Source organism: Lolium rigidum, chromosome 3, assembly GCF_022539505.1.
Source record: "Lolium rigidum isolate FL_2022 chromosome 3, APGP_CSIRO_Lrig_0.1, whole genome shotgun sequence".
Classification (NCBI taxonomy): domain Eukaryota; kingdom Viridiplantae; phylum Streptophyta; class Magnoliopsida; order Poales; family Poaceae; genus Lolium; species Lolium rigidum.
Window position 1 is genome coordinate 52,336,406 of NC_061510.1, and position 18,690 is coordinate 52,355,095.

At 44.5% G+C, this 18,690-nt stretch overlaps 1 protein-coding gene across 1 annotated transcript; it reads right to left on the reverse strand.

Annotated features, from left to right (window-relative positions):
- Positions 1-15,301: 15,301 nt before the first annotated feature.
- Positions 15,302-16,906, reverse strand: LOC124701606 (ethylene-responsive transcription factor 1-like). The gene is made up of 2 exons (XM_047233697.1): positions 16,611-16,906; positions 15,302-16,470 (listed from the first exon to the last, which is right to left on the reverse strand). The coding sequence occupies exons 1-2, from the start codon at positions 16,864-16,866 to the stop codon at positions 15,761-15,763; spliced, it is 966 nt and encodes a 321-aa protein (XP_047089653.1). The 5' UTR covers positions 16,867-16,906; the 3' UTR covers positions 15,302-15,760.
- Between the last annotated feature and the right edge of the window lie 1,784 nt (positions 16,907-18,690).

Genomic DNA, 18,690 nt, shown 5'->3' on the forward strand with positions numbered 1-18,690 from the left:
GCATTTATTTTTGGATGTTTTCCAATGCATATAGATGTTTGAAATGTGTAAATTTACCAAACATGAATCTATTTCTTTCCATTACAATTTATTTTACATATGGGATGAAGAATGCAATCTGTGCGCTCCACAAAGCTCACAATTTGATCTTGGATTCTGTGCAGATGGCCGCCAATTAATCTTGAAAGGGCAATGTGCTAAGATTTTGCTGGTGATGCATGCATGTGTACCTGGTTGAGCTAGATGGATATAAACATTGTTGCTTATATTTTCTTATGTACCTGTCTGTACCTCAGTTTGTGTATTGTTCCAAGTCAGTGTTTTGACTACTAATGAGAATATATGAAGATGTTGGTGCACTGTTTAATTTGACAAAATTGTAACTCAAACTTTCACTTCTAGCCAATCGCATAATATTTGAAGAAACATAAAACTATGGCACTTACATTTTTGACAATGTACATCGTACAACTCGTTTCTACAGTTTGCTTATGTCCTAAGAAAACTTCTCAGTTGTTAGAATTGCTATACAATCTTAGATTTATTTATTCAAAATGTATGCTTGCTTGGCAGCTGTTTCTATGTGCTACCACTTATGACACAATTCAAGTATCTGTTGACAAGCCTACCTATCTATATATCGTCTTGGTTAGATCTGCTCTAACATGTCTCCTTATAAGTTGCCTGCTGGAAGCTTTTGTATGATTGATGAATTATTTTTCCTCCCCAATCTTTAACTCATTTGAGCTATATGTTTGTATTATAGAATTATGCTTTCTTTATTTAGCTTTCTTACTGTACAACATTTGTTTATATGCTTTCTTTTTCCTCTCCAAGTTGCCTGCTGGAGGCTTGTGGGCCTAGGGTCTACCTAGTTATCAGATACCATCACTCGTCGTCGGGGGTGGCAGGCAGGTTAAGGTCCATGTTCCTCGGGAGTCGGGAGGTTTCTCCGGTGAAAACAGCGTTCGAGCGGGAAATTGAGCCTCGCGCTCTTCCCGCGGATCCGGTGGGCTTCGCGGTCGTACGCTCGACCGAGCCACACGCTCCGCCCCTGCCGAGCGTGTCTGATCTCCGCCGCCCACCCGCCCGACGACCGCCGGCAGACGCCTCTGCACTTGCCGCTCTTAGCAGTTAGCACCGGCTACGCGGCGCCGGCGCGCCGCCTGGGATGGTTGCACCGGCGAGGAAAGGGCAGTTCCTCCGGGACCGACCGGCTGCAGACACCGCCTAGATAGGAGTCTCATTGTCGTTGTCCTCCTCCTCGAAAAGCTGAAACTCTGCCTCGAACTCGTCGTCGGTCGTGGAAGCGGCCTTCGTCTTTCTCTTGCCGGCGGTCGTCCGCTCCGCCAATATGGTGTTCGGCCAGAGTTGGGCGGCTGTCAGCTGCCGGCGCACCCGATCGATCGGGCTTGAAGTTCGCGAGGATCGCACACCCACACAGTTCTCGGCTGATCGCACCGCGGTTAGCAGTTTCGCAGCCGGAAATCTTGCTTTTGCATGCGCGTGGGAATTGTCTGCTTTGTCCGTGGGCCACTGGTTTCGGATCTTGTGGGCACACCGTTGGTTTGTGTTCACTTCAGGTTTTTCCTTCACAAACTTGTCAAAAAGAACTTCCTCCACAAAGCATTTAGATTTCATGAGTGTTTTCTCGTCTTGCTGATGAATGGTACTATGTGACTTTTTTTTATTACATTTTGGTTTAAGCAAGGTATGGAACTCCGGTAAAAAAAAAGCTATGGAGCTGGTGGCTTAGAGCAAGTACAATAAGTCAGGTAGCTATAAGAGATAAAATATTATATCTTAACATAGTTGGAGGAGTGAGAATAGGAGAGAGAAGTTAAGTGGATTCTAACGCAAGAGCCAACTCTAGCACGTGCTCGTAGGCATTTTGTGAGAGTGAAAGGTGGTCATAATTTTGATAAAATAGTACATTTTAGAGTCAACTATTGTATCAAGATGGCTATAAGGTAGCTATAGAGTATAGATGACATGGCAAAATACTATAGCCACTACACTATTGTTCTTGCTTTTAATAAATTGAAAATTCAAGAAGCTCCTTGGAAAGGAAAGATACTTTACCCGCAGAAGACACAGAATGGTCGAAAGAAGCAATACCATATTACCATGTGCTCTTTTCAGGGCACAGCCTACTTGTCGGCACCCTTGTTTTGCCACTTCAACGCTAGCATAATAATATAGCACATAGGTTTCTACTTGTAGCGTTGGCCTTCTACTTATAGCACCCAAACTCAACTCATGCATTCTTCATTTGCTCTTCTCAGTTGCCTCTTCTGTGTATTTAGACCATCACAGTTACACGCGTATAACCATCTCTCATCTCTGATGATTGTTCATTCTCTCCTCCGTGTGCATTTCTTCATAAGCAGGAGATGATCCACGGATCTTTGTGTTTTGTACGTAAGTTATCCCCTCTACGTCCTCTCTTTTCTTATTTTACCATGTGTATACGTTATATCTTCTCCTTGTAATGGTGCTCTTTTTTGCTTTTGGTTGTTGCGAACTGTGTTAAGGACTTCTGGATGTTTTAGAGGAAGGTTTTTTTCCCCGTAGTATGGTCTTGATGCCGAGGCCATGTATCGGGGTTTCCTACCAGAAAATGTTTCTCTTCTTTTCTGTCTCTGTTAATTGCTTTTTGTTGCCGTGGTTGGCAGACATTGTATTTCCGTTGAACAAATAATTAAAAGGGGAGAAATCCCAGTTGCAAATCTTTTCCTGGGAATCAGTTTTCTGCCTGTGGCGTAACAAAATCTTGCACAAAGCCCATGTCTTCTGAATGTGTGCATGTCATTCCGAAACAAATATAATGGAGATTTTCTGATTTTGACTATAGTGAGAGAACAAATACAGTCCTCTTGGATATCTTTGGCCAGAGACTTGAGCCATTCGCATGGCCAAATAGTTACAGTTGTACTTCAGTGGAAACAAGAGGTGATTGTGGTACACTGATGCTGATCCATTTTCCTCTCTGCAATTTCTGTGGCAGAAAAACTCTTGTAATGACCTCTGGAGACCAAAATAAAAAAAAATCAACATCAAGAGGATGGATGTTCAAGCAAATTTCTCCATTGTCCACATTGTGGAACAGTGGAAGACAGGGCCTGTATTTAGGCCATCACAGTTCAGAATTCAGATACACATGACCCTCTCAACTCTGAAGACTATTTGTTCTCTCCTCCAATTGCATTGCTTGAGAAGCCGGAGATTATCCACGCATATTTCTGTTTTGCATGTAAGTTATCATCCCCACGTCGTCATTTTTCTTTTTTTACTATATGTCTAAGACACTTCTTTTCTTGGGAACCAGTTTCTGCCTGTTGAGTTACGTATTTTTGCACAATGCCCATGTGTTCTGAATGTGCATGTGATTTCATCACAAATGCAGATCTTTTCTTAGGAAGAAACCGAATACAGTCCTCTTTGATGATCTTTGAGCAGAGACTGAGCTACCCGCATGCATGGCCAAATACTTATATGAGTATTTAAGAAAAAGAAGAGGCGATAGTGATACTGAATCTTGGATTTCTTGTAATGATCCTGCAATTTCTGTGCCATAAAAGTTTTCAAGGACCTACAATCAAGAATCCCAAAACCAGTGCATCATGCCGCACGCATTACCGGAATCGGTGCAAGCAGTCGTTTTCTAAAAGGAAGAATTGGGTAGCATACACCATACAGTATTGTTTCTGAACTATACTTTATTGGCATTCAACTTGTAGCTAAACAAAGCGAAGTACGAAGCCCCGACCAACTTGCATGGCATATTTTCCCTGAAAAAGGAACAACTTGCGTGGTATTTAGCTTTTCGTGTGCTACCACCACCTATGGGTTTCTCTATCTTTGATTGAGAATCCTGCATCTTGGAGCGTAGCGAGTGGCTGTCATAGCCACATCGATGCAATTACAGTATGAGCAAGTTGTGCAAATTGCAGCCTAAAATACAACATATCAGCGGATCATGGAAACCACCAGTAGGCAGTAGCCCTTGTTGCCCACCGGATTGAGAGGCAGTTTCTTGCACTCGTTGGAAAACAGCTGCTGCAAAATCCTGGATGCAGAAGAGAGGTTTAGTTGCTTGCAAGCTACAGTGTGATGCGTGTTCTCTGAATCTCATACGGTATCACCATCTCAACAACTACAGTCTTTAGAATTATTTTTTCGAAAATAAATAATTTTATTGATCTTCCGCCTCTGCTGCATCAAGTGAATGCACAGAGCCATACCAGCGCGTACTTATCACAAGCATAATCCACACAAAAGGAGAAAGTGCGTCCAAATATTCATAAGCAAGACGAACCACAAAAGTCTCCAATTGCCTAATCGACTGCAGGCGCGTCAACTAGTAGCTGCAAATAACTTCATCACCAAAGCCTCCTTAAACTCTCCCTCTTTGAGCCCAGAGCTGTCCTCAAGAATGATCCAAAAATATCACGACCTTCTTGCAAAGCTGGAGATAAGGGCCTTTCGTTGCAATTGCATCTTTTGCTATGCTCGTAATAATGTCTTTTTTTAAGGAAAAGGCAGTCGACTCTGCCATCCGATTAGATACGATTAGATAGATAGAAGATGTTTATGTACAGAAAACGACGCTGTGAACGCAAGGTTCACAGTGCCCTCATGACTCGCACACCCCACTCACACCGCACACCCCACTCACACATAAAACGACGTTGTAATAACGTCTTTTTAGATCAACAGGAACCACTACCCAGTTCCATTCCATAGAAAAGAAGCCATACAAGGTTCAAGCGACAAGAGCCCCGGGTTGCACGCGGGGGCGTCCCCAAACCTAACCAAAGCAACCAAGCCGTGCGACCCTTGCCGGCGGCGGCACCCGACCGTCGAAAGCGGTGGGGCAAGGATGGCAGACCCTACTCCTTCCTCTACGTGCGGTGAGGTGGGATCGGTGGTTGCGCAAGGTGCTGGCGCGGTGGCCGTTCTTGCCGTGGCGACGGGGCAATCAGCCATGGTGGAGAGGCGGATCAGGGCACAAAGGCAGAGCTGCGGCGGTGCCCCTGGCTGCGCGACTGGCGGCGGCCAATCTGGGACCGATTGGGCTAGAGCCTGCGGCTATTGCGTTCGGCGGCAGCCGATCTGTAGTGCCTCTTTATCGATGCTCTCGATCTGCCTGGATCTCCGCTGTTGTGAGGCCTCTTCGCCGTGCTCGTGGTCGTGGCGGCCTGGGTCACCCTCGATCTGTCGGCCTGGTTCCGGTGGGTATGGCGGCCGGTGAAGTCCGGTAGCGTGGGAGCTTTCGGACTGGCTCGAATAAAGGAGGTTTGGTCCTAGGATCCCTCTCGCTGCCATGGCGATGATCTGCTTGATCCCCGTCTTCTTGGATCTGGCTGATGTCTCGAGTTCTGGAATGCTCCACCGGCGAACCCCAATGGACGACATGCCGGGAGATTGCTGAATTTGATGGGTTGCGGTCCTGCGCAACCATGTTTTTTCTGACTGTTTGGTTTCAAAGGAAGCGTTGCGCAGCTTTTCAGTCGGTTGCCACCCTGGGACATGTCTTTAGGCCCATGGTGAAGTCAGTCGCTGAGAAGGACATGGAAACCGAGACCACGAGACTAGTAATGGCGGTTTGTGTCCTGCTAGCGAGAAGGTTTGGCATGGAGGTCAGTGACTTGGAGCAATGGCATCGAAAAGTGGGAGCGACAATACAGGTGTAGAATCGAAGTCCAGACCTTGCAGCGTGAAAACCCAAGGTCTGGTTGTGCGTGGCAATGTTCCTGTTGAAGGCATTGTTTTCTGTTCTCTTGGGTGAAAACCTATTGTCTTTGATCACAGTGATGATGGCTCTTGTGCACTATTCTCTTCTTGAAGTCATTGTTTTTGGAGAAATTGGATCTCTGGTGTTATCTTGGTGATGTTTGATCTACCGTTACAAGGAATTGATCATTGTAGCATGAATTTGTTTTCGGTAATTTTCCTTGGTTGCGTGTATCTGTTGCAGTGGCTGGGTATATTTTTATCTTCGCGATATTAATATATTTCTTTTATCAAAAAATACAAGGTTCAAGCAAACAAAAGCAGCATAGAAGGAAGACCTAAACCCTACTAGCCAAACTAAAGAAACTAAAAGAGAAACCAGTTCAACATAATTTAAACCTCTCCGAGCCACGCACTAAATACTTGAATAATTGTTGAATAATGTCACGATAGTAAGGATGATTGTTGAATAATTGAATGGACATAGGCATCAAAGTGATGCTTTGTTATTTCGACCTTCTTGCGATTATCTGTTTTCTTTTATTTTCCTTTTTCGGCCGTTTTTGATGCTCACTTTGTATGTTGTACCTGCTTCCATATCTTAATATACGAGCTTTTTGTTTTCCCACTAATAAAACTAGCTGAATGCTCATGCGTTGCCACGGAATAACAAAAATTATAGACGCATTGATCAAACAATGTTTCAAAAATTTCTGACAAACATGAGTGCATGTGGTTTCGAGTGAAACCTCCATCACCGACACAGTACTCCCCTTCCTTGGCCAGCCCTCACCAGCCAGGTGTGCTCCAAGTAGTTTCCCTCTGCCTTGCTTCTCCATGGTTTGTTTTGGCAACCCCTCTCCGGCTCGCTCCCCCATGGTTTTCCGTTGCAACCATCAAGCTTGAAGGAATCCTTATTCCCGCACTATTGTTCAATAGTGATTCCTCAATTAGTTCATAATCTATGTGAATGAATTAATATCATATTTATTTTTCTTATTTCTGTAAGGGTATATTGCCCCTATGTGTGGTTTTGGTAATTAATGACAACCCCTATGGACTAATGTTTTTCATTGAGTTTATATGAAGGAATATTCCATAGGTACTACTTGTATTCCATGTGTTAGATTCAAGTATGGATGCCAAGTAAATAAAGATACACCTTGTGTATTGGCATCAAGATCATCAATTTTAAGATATATATGTGATATGATCAAGAAGAAGAAATGAAGATGGAGTTCTTATGTGGAACTCAATATTACCCATGCTCTATCTTATGTGATAAGCAATGAATGATCAAGATCTTGAGAGCTTGATTTCAAGTGAAGAATTTTTTATACACCTCAAGATATTATGATAGAGTATGAGAAGATACAAGGTTGATTTGGGCAAGTTCAAGATGATCATCTCAAGTGGATCACATGCTTGAAGCTTGCCGTCCATTTGGTGATAATGGACATGTGAAGATATGCATCAACGGAGCTTTCCCATCATAGTGTATGGGGGAGCATTTGCGAGTCTTCACGAAGCAACAATGATCAAGTGAGGCATTCCGGCTTGAGTGGAGCTTGAAGAGTTATCATGAAGATCAAGCGGGATGCGCAAGGCAAAGGTATGGCCTTGATACGTTTTTCTTTTACCGGTCTCAAGGTGGTTGATGGGAGACCGGATTATAGGATAGATAGCCGCACTATTAAGAGGGGTTTTCGTTGGGTAACTTGATCACATCGTCTTAGGGAGCTCAATCCTTTGCATACTTTGCATACTTTGCATATTCCTATTGCTACTTGGTGTTTCTCTGTGTGAGGTTCTTGAGCTTGTTGCTAACTTTACAACAAGCCCAAGTTCATCGAAAACGGAGTTCGTATATATGACTCTTCTATGGCTTTTTCAAGGTTGGGTGATTTTACCGGTTATTCATGATATAAGGTTCTACCTTTTATATTCATGATAAAATTCCCTCCTACAGATTCTTGTGTTTTCATTTTCCATAGGATAGCATTTTTTCTTATCTCTCAAACAAAATTGGTTTCATTCAATTCGAAGTTCGGGAGCTTTTGTTATCAAAGAAAAAGGGAAAAGAATGAAAAGAAAAAGCAAAGGGAAGGGGCGGCCAGCCGGCCCACACGCCGGCCCACCCGGTCTAGACAGGCCCTGGCGCTCGTGCTAGCCGGGCCACCTATTGAGGGGCTTCCGGTCTGGTCCGGCCCAGGTCCGGTTGCCGCCGGCTTGCCCGGCACGCGGCCCGGGCCGACCGGCCTCCCAGCCGAGCTGGGCTCTCTCCCCCCGCGCGGCCCACTCGCATGCCGCCTCCCTGGCCAATCTCCCGCTCCGCGCGGCCTGCTGCACCGACCGGCCTGTGGGCCGGCCCGACCGGACAACGCGCCAGCCTCCTCAGCGCCCGATCCGGTCGGCCGACTGGGCGTTTTTCTGGGCGATTTTCCTGTGTGTTTTTCTGTCTTTTTCCCCAACGGTTATTTTTTCCCTTTAGCTATAAATAGCCTTCTTCCACCTTGAGCTGAGTTAGTTCTTCCCATTTCTTCACCTCCATTGTTGCTATTCGAAGAACTACCTTCCCCTCTTGATTCCTCCCATGATTCTTGCCCATTCTTGAGGATTTGAGAGAGGAGATCTAGATCTATAATCCCCACCAATCAATTTCTCCTCTAATTGAGGGGAACCCCTTGGATCTAGATCTTGGAGTCTTTGTTGACTTTCCCCATTGTTCTTCCTCTCCAATCTCATCCTAGCATTTGTTTCTTGGGTGGGATTTGAATGTGAAGGACTTGAACACCTCTAGTGTTATTGCTTTGCATCATTGCATAGTGTTGAGCTCTCCACCACGATTAGTTCGAGAGAGAGACCGTGAGCTTGTTACTCTTGGAGGGAGATCTCCTAGTTGGCTTGGCGGTTGGTGCTCCGGTGATCTCTTCAAGGAAGATTGTGAAGAGGCCCGGGCTTCTCCTTCGTGGAGCTTGTGAAGTGGTTGTGAAGCTTGCCATCTCCGGAGCGGAGGGAAAGCTAACCATAAGGAAATGGCCATTATACTTCGTGGGTGTGGCTCGGAGAATAGGGTGAGCCTTCGTGGCGCGGGGAATCCTTCGTCGGACCTCCACTCCTCCAAACGTGACGTACCTTCTTGCAAAGGAAGAGAACACGGGAATACATCCTCGTCTCCGCGTGCCTCGGTTATTTCTATACACGAGCTCTATTTCCTTGTGATAGCCATCGTGCTTGAAGTACATATATCTTGCTATCACTTGTGCTACATATATCTTGTGCCTATCTTGCTTAGCTCTAGTTGTTATTGTTACACTTAGTTGAGCTTAGCATATTTAGGGGTTGTGCTTGTAAACTAAACATTAGTTTAATTTCGCATTATTGCAAGACAAATCCGTAAGAAGTTTTTTAGCGCCTATTCACCCCCCCCCCCCTCTAGGCGACATCTCGATCTTTCAATTTCTTTTTTGAATAAATATTTAAATTTCAAATAGAAGATTAGTTTCAAAAGTAGACTGATTTAGGCATATGTAGTTTGATTAGTTTCAAAAGTAGACTGATTTAGGGTTTAGGGTTGCAACCATCAAGCTTGAAGGAATCCGTATTCCCGTGCTATTGTTCAATAGTGAAGGAATCCTTATTCCCGTGCTATTGTTCAATAGTGATTTCTCAATTAGTTCATAATCTATGTGAATGAATAAATATTTAAATTTCAAATAGAAGATTAGTTTCAAAAGTAGATTGATTTAGGCATATGTTACTTTGATCACATAACTTAAGGTAACAAATTTCTATCCTGGTACAAACTTTTAGACCTGGATGTAAAATAAGCTAATTGATTAGGCAGTTCATATAATTTGAAAACATCCAGAAATTGCAGTGTGTTGGCATATATCTTGCTCTTTGGAAATAAAACTGAGAGAAACATCTGGCGTTAGGGAAGAGTACAGAGTATCGATCGGTTGGGGAACATGCAGATATTCTAAGTGAAGCTCCACCTGCATACTCCGTGCAGGCATGGGAAGTGAAAGGATAACACATTGCTGGCATTTGTGTGCCTCTAAAACTTGTCCTCCTTCAATCGCCTTCACAAAGTGGCCTTGGCCACTTACAACTCATATGCATGATCCTTCAAAGTTGTTCTCTTGCATGGCGGTACTTCACAATTTTTAGGTTTCTTGCTTACCACTCCTGGAACCCCATCACGCAGTCTATCATTCCAGGTCCCGTTGCACAACCCTAGCTAAACTCCTTAACATCCACAAAAGTAACATCATTATATTGTTCAAAACAACCTCTGAAGTTTTCTGGAGAAGCCACCCATCCATAGCGAGTTTTACTTCATCTGAATAGAACCTCTTGGTATTGGCCATCCTTTCAAAAATAACACGTACATGTGCGCAAGAAAATTAGACACCCATGACGGGCAAATTTTCTCAAAAACTGAATACTGTTTTAGCATGTACTTAGAGATTTTTTTTTTGAAAATAACACCAATAGATTAGGTTTTCCTACCAGAATGACCATACTTCTGACATGTTCCCCTCGTGAAATATATTCAAAAAAAAACTGCTCTAAAAATTGAACAGTATCAATCAATTCCAAAAATTACACAAACACATTACATTATCCTAACAAAATAAAATTAATTTTGCATGTTCCCATCTAACATAACTTCCGGAAATTACTGTACTCCAACAATTGAGCAGTGTATCAATCAAATTCAAAAATTGCTCTAATTCGAAAATTTACCCTAACATTTTCGAGCAGTGTAAACGGCATAAAATAAATTCTTAACTAACACATCCATGCATGATACGACCATTAGCAAAAGTATAAATTAACCATCATATTAGAAAGTTGCAAAACCATAAATTACTAACGAATTCAAATCTTTTGTGCAAATCTATCAAATGGCGACCTATTATTTTTACTCAATATATTACCCGTTTTGTTTTTTCACATGTCAGATTAAACTCGTTCAATAATTTCCATGCATGTACTGTAGTACTCTACATTACACATTTTGTATGTTGTCATTTTCAATTGAACACAACCACGGCCCGCTCCGCGGCTCGACGCAGAGCTCAAAACCGGCCGCGATCGCCGCTGCTGGAGTCGTCGTGGAAGACCAGCGGGGACTCTTCGTGGTCGTGGTGTGGTTGCCGCTAGACTCGCCATGCTCGCGGTCGCACCACTATTCACCTATACCTCCATGCCCGCACCCGGGACACAAGACCGCCACACCCCACATCCATGCCCGGTAGGACTATCACTTGGAAGGACATTCAGGTCGATGTCCACCTCTTCCTCCGTTTTCCCATAAAAAAACAACCGATATCAGTTCCATCCGCGGAGAAAGCAACAACATTGGAGAACGGGGATAAGAATCTACCCTTGCCGCTTTCCTCTTTACAACCGAAATCACATTGCAGGTCACACGCTACACCAAAAGAATCTTGTATCTTTATCCGTGGCCTTGTGCCCTCTCCAATGGATGAACACCTTGCATAGAATTGACAAATTCATCTCATAAATTACTCACGATGGTGCTATCCAATCCATTTTTGTTGTTGCATGGCTCATGCATGATGATGGTGCTGACTGCTGAGAGGGAGGCGTCTCTCTCGTTGTGCTCGGTGGGCGTTCAGTCGGAGACGAAGAAAAAAAACAGAAAGAATGAAGAGGCGCTATGTAGCAGCAAGGGGTAGATTTATCTCGCTGCAGCTTTCCCTAGTTGGGAAATACGCGCCTCCATTTTCGGATCAGAGGGAGTACGCGGGGGATCATCTTTATCTATTCATCGGTACTTATCATAACCAATTAAGCTAGCATGTGCACATAGCTGTGAAAGGTGGTTCGGTGGCATTATTTGTAAATTGTTCAAAGTGTGACATCACCAGGCATTCGCAGGTTTCACCTTAATAGTAAAGATATGCGCACATAGCTGTGAAAGGTGGTTCGGTGGCATGATTTGTAAATTGTTTAAAGTGTGACACCACCAGACATTCGTAGGTTTCACCTTAATAATAAAGATACCAATAGCTCGCAAGTATGGTTCAACAGGAAAGACAACAATTTTTATTTATTCATCCTGAATCCTTTTGGCGATTGTCCAATGGAGCGACTTATAAGTTATGCATCTAGAATCGTATGGTTTAACAAGATCCAGCGAATTAGGAACTTACATAATCCAATTCAACACGATAAGTCACTACAGGAATGGCCGGCTATGCCGACGGCCACCACATACGCCGAGGGCTTTTTATCGGGGCCGTCGGCGTATGACCCGGCACGGCCAGCCAGCCCGCCAGACCCTCGGCGTATTGTTACCGTCGGCGTAGCGAAGTCTACGCCGAGGGCAGCCCTCGGCATATATTTGGCCCTAGGCGTAGACAGGGCTACGCCGACGGCCACCCTCGGCATAGACATTTTTAAAATTTGTCTAATTTTGTAAAAATCATAACTAATTCATACAATGTCGAAAAATGCGTATGAGGTATCAAAATGTTCAGAAAAACATTCTCTATCCGTTTATGTCAAAATCATACATATTTGAATCATGTACAGTACCATGTTAACATAGTAACAATTCAAACACTTTCTTATATGTCCTCGGGTTCCCGTTTTGGGCAGATGGCAATTTAAACGAAGTCGAAAATCCCGCGGAGCCGCATGGCGTCATTTTATGTGTCCTAGTAACCACTCCAAAAGACGGAATTGGGATACGGCAGTTATTTTGGAATACCCTTCACGAACAGGGCTATCAAGTCCGGAGTTCTATGGCTTTTAGGGAAAATGAGTAGGAAACAGCCCGTGACACCGCATAGTTTGTCGGAACGAGACCATATTTGGCACGTGCGTGGTCCCTGAGATGGGAAGCAAGGCCCCGGAAGCAGATTTCCAATCCGACCCATGGGCGATGGTTTTTTCATTTTAGGGGTGCCAAAACGGGTTTTTTGTGAAGCGACTACATGAGGCGTATTTTTGTATTGCGCGAGACCTCCGCGTAGTAGTAGGACACCACCTCCGCACCATATATCATATGCCATATGTGCGTGCTAGCTATCCGGGAATCCTCGCGGCTTCCCGCTCGTGTCCCGTCGAATCCGCCGGAAAGTGACCAGATTTGAACTAGGGGTACACTTTCCGTCACTCAATAAATTCGGGAAAAATGTTTTTAGATCTACAACACATCACTTTATGTGCTAAATTTTTTCCGTTTAGCGCGATGGTGAACGGGTGCACCGGCGCGCCGGCACTGCCCATACCGCATCTCCGTGGGCGCCCGTTTTGGCCGGATGGCAATTTAAACTAAGTTAGAAATCCCTTGGAGCCGCATGGAGTCATTTATGTGTCCTAGTAACCACTCCAAAAATTGGAATTAGGATACAACAATTATTTTGGAAAACCCTTCACAAACAGAGCTGTCACGTCCGGAGTTCTATGGCTTTTAGGGCAAATGAGTAGGAAACGGCATGTGACACCGCATAGTTTGTCGGACCGAGGCCATATTTGGCACATGTGTGGTACCCGGGATGGGTAGCAAGGCCCCGGGAGCGGATTTCCAATCCGACCCATGGGCGATGGTTTTTTCATTTTCGTGGTGCCAAAACGGGTTTTTTTGTGAAGCAGCCTACATGGGGCGTATTTTTGTATTGCGCGAGACCTCCGCGTAGTAGTAGGACACTGCCTCCGCACCATATATCACATGCCATATATGCGTGCTAGCTATCCGGGAATCCCCGCGGCTTCTCGCCGTGTCCCGCCGAATCCGCAGGAAAGTGACCGGATTTGAACTAGGAGTACACATTCCGTCGCTCAATAAATTCCGGGAAAAATGTTTTTAGGTCTACAACACATTACTTTATGTGCTAATTTTTTTCCGTTTAGCGCGATGGTGAACGGGTGCACCAGCGCGCCCGGTACGGCCATACCACATCTCCGTGGGGGCCCGTTTTGGCCGGATGGCAATTTAAACTAAGTTAGAAAATCTTGGAGCCACATGGCGTCATTTTATGTGTCCTAGTAACCACTCAAAAAATTAGAATTAGGGTACGACTATTATTTTGGAAAACCCTTCACAAACAGAGCTATCACGTCCGGAGTTCTATGGCTTTTTGGGCAAATGAGTAGGAAACGGCTTGTGACACCGCATAGTTTGTCGGAACGAGGCCATATTTGGCACGTGCGTGGTCCCTAGGAAGGAAGGCATGGCCCCGGGAGCGGATTTCCAATCCGACCCATGGGCGATGGTTTTTTTATTTTCGGGGTGCCAAAACGAGTTTTTTTTTGTGAAGCAGCTACATGGGGCGTATTTTTGTATTGCGCGAGACCTCCGCATAGTAGTAGGACACCGCCTCCGCACCACATATAACATGCCATATGTGCGTGCTAGCTATCTGGAAATCACTACGGCTTCCTGCGGTGTCCCGCCGAATCCGCTGGAAACTGACCGGATTTGAACTAGGGGTACACTTTCCGTCGCTCAATAAATTTCGAGAAAAATGTTTTTAGGTCTATAACACATCACTTTATGTGCTAATTTTTTTCCGTTTAGCATGTTGGCGAACGGTGCACCAGCGCGTCCGGTACGGCCATTTCGCATCTCCCGAGGGGGCCGTTTTGGCCAGATGGCAAGCTGGACGTCATATTTGGATTACTCTAATTTTTAGGTTCAAATGATGATATGGATGTTATATTTAGATTCCTCTCATTTTTCTGATCGATTTAGACATATTATTTGTGGAATTTCGATTTTTCGATTTAAAGATATTAATTATTCAATATTAAATAGAAAAAACCAAAAAATAAAATCATTTTATTGTTATTTGAATTCAATATTATTATTCATTGTTACTTATATATTCATTGTTGTTTACTTAAGTAATTGTTTGGAATTCAAAATAAAGAGTTGTGACATCACGGTACAAGGGTTAATAGGGTTGATAGGCTATTATTATCGATAAGGTGTCAATTCTTTAAGGGAAGCTCATCCGAATGGAACCAAGAAGTTAAGCGTGCTGAGGTTGGAGTAGTGTGAGGATGGGTGACCGGCCGGGAAGTTTAATCATGATTGTAATTTGACCTAGGATTAAGTGTACTTAGAGTTAAAAGTGTATGGGTGAAAGGTAAATAAGAAAAAAAATGGTAAAAAAAATTAAAATTTGAAAAATTTTAAAACTCTATGCCTACGGCAAAGCCCTCGGCATATAGAAAAAATTATTTTTTTTCGAATTTTTTTTTTTGAATTTTTTTTGGAAAAAAGAAAATTTAAATTTTTCAAATTTGTATGCCGACGGTTTGCCGTCGGCGTAGCGTGCTACGCCGAGGGCCGGGCTACGCCGACGGCAATATTGTCTATGCCGAGGGACCTATACGCCGACGCCATACGCCGAGGGCTGCCGTCGGCGTAGCCTACGCCGAGGGCCAGACGTGGCTACGCCGAGGGCAGCTGGCCGTCGGCATATGCGTCCATTCCTGTAGTGAGTTAGGTAGCACAACATCACAAATTTATTTGGCAATAACAATCACAAGCACAATAATAGACGGAATCGGCGACATAATCTCAGTTGGCAGGACTATTGACGAACAGTATGAAAGACTAGCACAAATCATGACTCGGTACAATACAGTTTGATCAGCCGGCCGTCAGTACAGATACACAGACTATCTGGCAGACTCCAACAGTGGAATTCTACAGCTTTACTGAATTCAGAAACTTACAAACATACATGTATAATCCAACTCAAAATGATAGGATGAGTAGGTTACACAACATCACAAACTTATTTGGTACTCCGTATTAACAAGCACAAACGCACTAATAGACGCCATCGCCGACATGATCACTTGGTAGGACTATTGATCAACAGTATGAAAGGGTAGCACAAATCATGACACAGTACAATACAGTTTGATGAGCCGGCCATCGGTACAAGATACACAGTCTGACGAATAAACTCCAGCTGTAGAAGCGCAGAATATATTCTTACAACTGATCGAGTGCATAACACGAACAACGTCAGAAAAGGGCCCCGTCCATGGGGAAGTCGTCGAAGCTCCAGAGGCTGACGCCGTCCATGCCGTTGTTCACGCCGGTGGCATCCTGGATGTTAGCCTCGCCGGCGAAGAAGCTGTCGATGGATTCGTACGTGTCCGAGCAAGGTAGCTGAAACAGCATGAACGGATCGAACCCCAGCTCGTCCGCGAACGCCAGCGCGGCGGCGCCGCTGCTCGCCACCGACGAGTCCTGGTCTACCATCGGCTTCTTCGCGGAGCTCACCTTGACCGGCGGGAGCACGGCGACGGCGGCCGTCAGTTCGAAGAAAGCATCCATGTCGAAAGACGCCATCAGCTCGGGCTTCACGGCCACCGCGCCCTGCTTCTGCTGTGCATATGTTGCTTCCGTAGCAGTGTACGCCATCGTCTGCGCCCGAGGGCATTGCGATTTCGGCACGGTTCTGCGGTTGGCTGCTGCACGGCGCGAGCGCGCACCGGCAGCAGCGGGGAAGTTGACCTTGGCCTTGCTGCCGCGGAGGCGGCGAGCGGCGACGTCGTAGGCCCGGGCTGCATCCTCGGCCGTGTCGAACGTGCCGAGCCAGACGCGGGTGCCCTTGTACGGGTCGCGGATCTCCGCCGCCCACTTGCCCCATGGCCGCTGCCGGATGCCGTGGAGGCGGCGGACGCGCTTCTTCTTGCTTGCCGACCGTGCCGCGCGACCATCATCGAAGGCTGCAGAGAAATCAATCGATCCGTACGTGAGATTTTCTAAGTCAAAACTTAAGACGATCGTAACGATCAGCGAGATTCGCTTGCGCATGAACAATATTGGTATATGGTCCATATCGGATCAATCAAACGACGAGAGTTACCGGGAGAGAATGCAGGCTTGGACGCGAAAACGACATGGGCGTCGTCATTCTCCTCCTCTGCCAGGAGGTCGAAGTCGTCCTCAAAGTTCTCGAAGGCGGCCTCGAAGTCGTCGACCTCGGCGTGCTGGTACCTCTTCTGATTGAGGCCCTTCTTGGACTCGGAGCTCGCCGGCAACGCACGGCCCGTGGCCGGAAGCTTCGACACACCGCGCGCCGTCGGCGGGATCAGCTCCGCTAGGATGGCGCCGCCACACATTGTGTTCTCTCTTCGTGTCTCGCACTTTCTCGTGGGTATTTCTTGGCCACGCTGTTGGTCACCGAGGGAGGGAGGAGCGAGTATTTATAAACAAGATAAGGGCGTGTGGCCGGCACGGAACTGTAGGTCGCCGGAAGAGTCGACGACTGACGTGGCACGATGCCAGACGAGAGGAACATGCATGTCAGCTTTCCGGATGGCATGGCAAATATATTTATAGTACAACGTAAGTATATAGTACAAGTGTACAACTCAAGGCCACCAAAAAAAGATCTTATTTTCCAAAAAAAAAGTTGAATCTAAGCAAGTGTGGCTGGAAATGAGCGAGCCCTAGCACCTCATAGCACCAAGTGATTTAAAACATATATGCTTAAAGGCCCATGAGTAGTCGAAATTCAGTTCAGCTACATTTTTAGAAAATAGTAAAAAGTTCTGTGTACACCAAAAAATAGTAAAAAACTATTATCTTATTTAAAAACAGTCATGCTTGAGCGATCTACATGCGTGCAAAATTTCATAAATGACGAAATGGCGTTCATGGTGATCTATGCAACTTTTTTTCACGAAGAAATTGCGCGTAGTTAGGTCACACTTGAACATTTTTGTTTCTAGAAAATTCAGTTTATTTAATTGTATTGCAATTATTTTCAAATTTCTTATTCGGTTTGGGGCATGTGAGTTCAGGACCAAAACTCCACTCTAAATAGCTCAATCTTATCTTGGTTCATGAACTTGTGCGAGCCACTTCGCCCGCTAGTGGTCAATTTTAGACCGACGAAAAGACGACCACTTGCATTACAAAAAGTTATTGAGCAACAATTAGCTGGGCCTACATGATTACGTGAGCAATGACGAAACCACACTCTATTCAAACGACAAGTAGTTCATAAAAGTGTGCACCCAAAACTTAGTATTAAGGTAGACGAGGGCACTTAGGCAGATCAACAACAGCTAGACAAATTCTGAGAGATGAGTCGTCGGCTAGCTAAAAAAGTAATGCTATTCACCCAATGCGTTTAATTTGTCTAAGCATGTCTCCTTTCATAAACACTCTCTCCTTCTAACTAATCATGGAAGGGCTAACTTATTTAACTCAAAGCATTTGAGCAACAACAATAATCATAAGTAGTAGTGTTTAGGACAAGTGTTGAACATGTTGTTGTACATCATTCATTTATTGGCTTTTTTTATGTTGAATATTTTTTTCATTTGCATAATTCATCCAAGACGAATTCGATGAGACAAGAATTGGCTCGGGTTATTTATCCAATATATTCAACTTAGGACAAGTTTTTGTGCCCTTTCTCTTACTTTGGGGATGTTTTGTTTCACGTAACTCGGACTTTGAGAGACAAATTTTATCATCTGAAACTTTAAAGATATGAAAATTTTCTAGAAAAAATTATGTTTCTTCATCTTCCAATTTATTTTATTTTTATCTAGAGCCATGCAAAACATGGCTAGGTTTTTTGCCTGATATGTTCTAAATTAAAGCAAATATGTTAGTGGTTAGAATGGTCGTCTATTTCAAGTAACTTAGTTGTGATTAAACAAAAGTTACATTTTTCAAGTCTAAATATCGACAACAAATGGCCATCTCACCACCTCAGCGGCTATAGAAACAAGAACTTGCACCAATGATTGCGGTAACATCCCATATGTTGCAAATTGCAGGTTCATCATCCTGTGAATTTAGGTGATTGAGTTTGCATAAATTTAAGAACATGAAGAACCAAAAGCCGTCAGTAAATAATCACTCCTTTTGTTTCTCTATGAGAACTCTCAATCTCACGATTATTGTTACAAATGGAGCTAGCGACTGTG

Coding starts and splice junctions, on each gene's coding strand:
- LOC124701606 (XM_047233697.1), bottom strand. CDS start 16,866: ATGTGTGGCGGCGCCATCCTAGCGGAGCTGATCCCGCCGACGGCGCGC. Junction 16,471..16,610: donor CAAGCCTGCATTCTCTCCCG/GTAACTCTCGTC, acceptor ATTTCTCTGCAG/CCTTCGATGATGGTCGCGCG.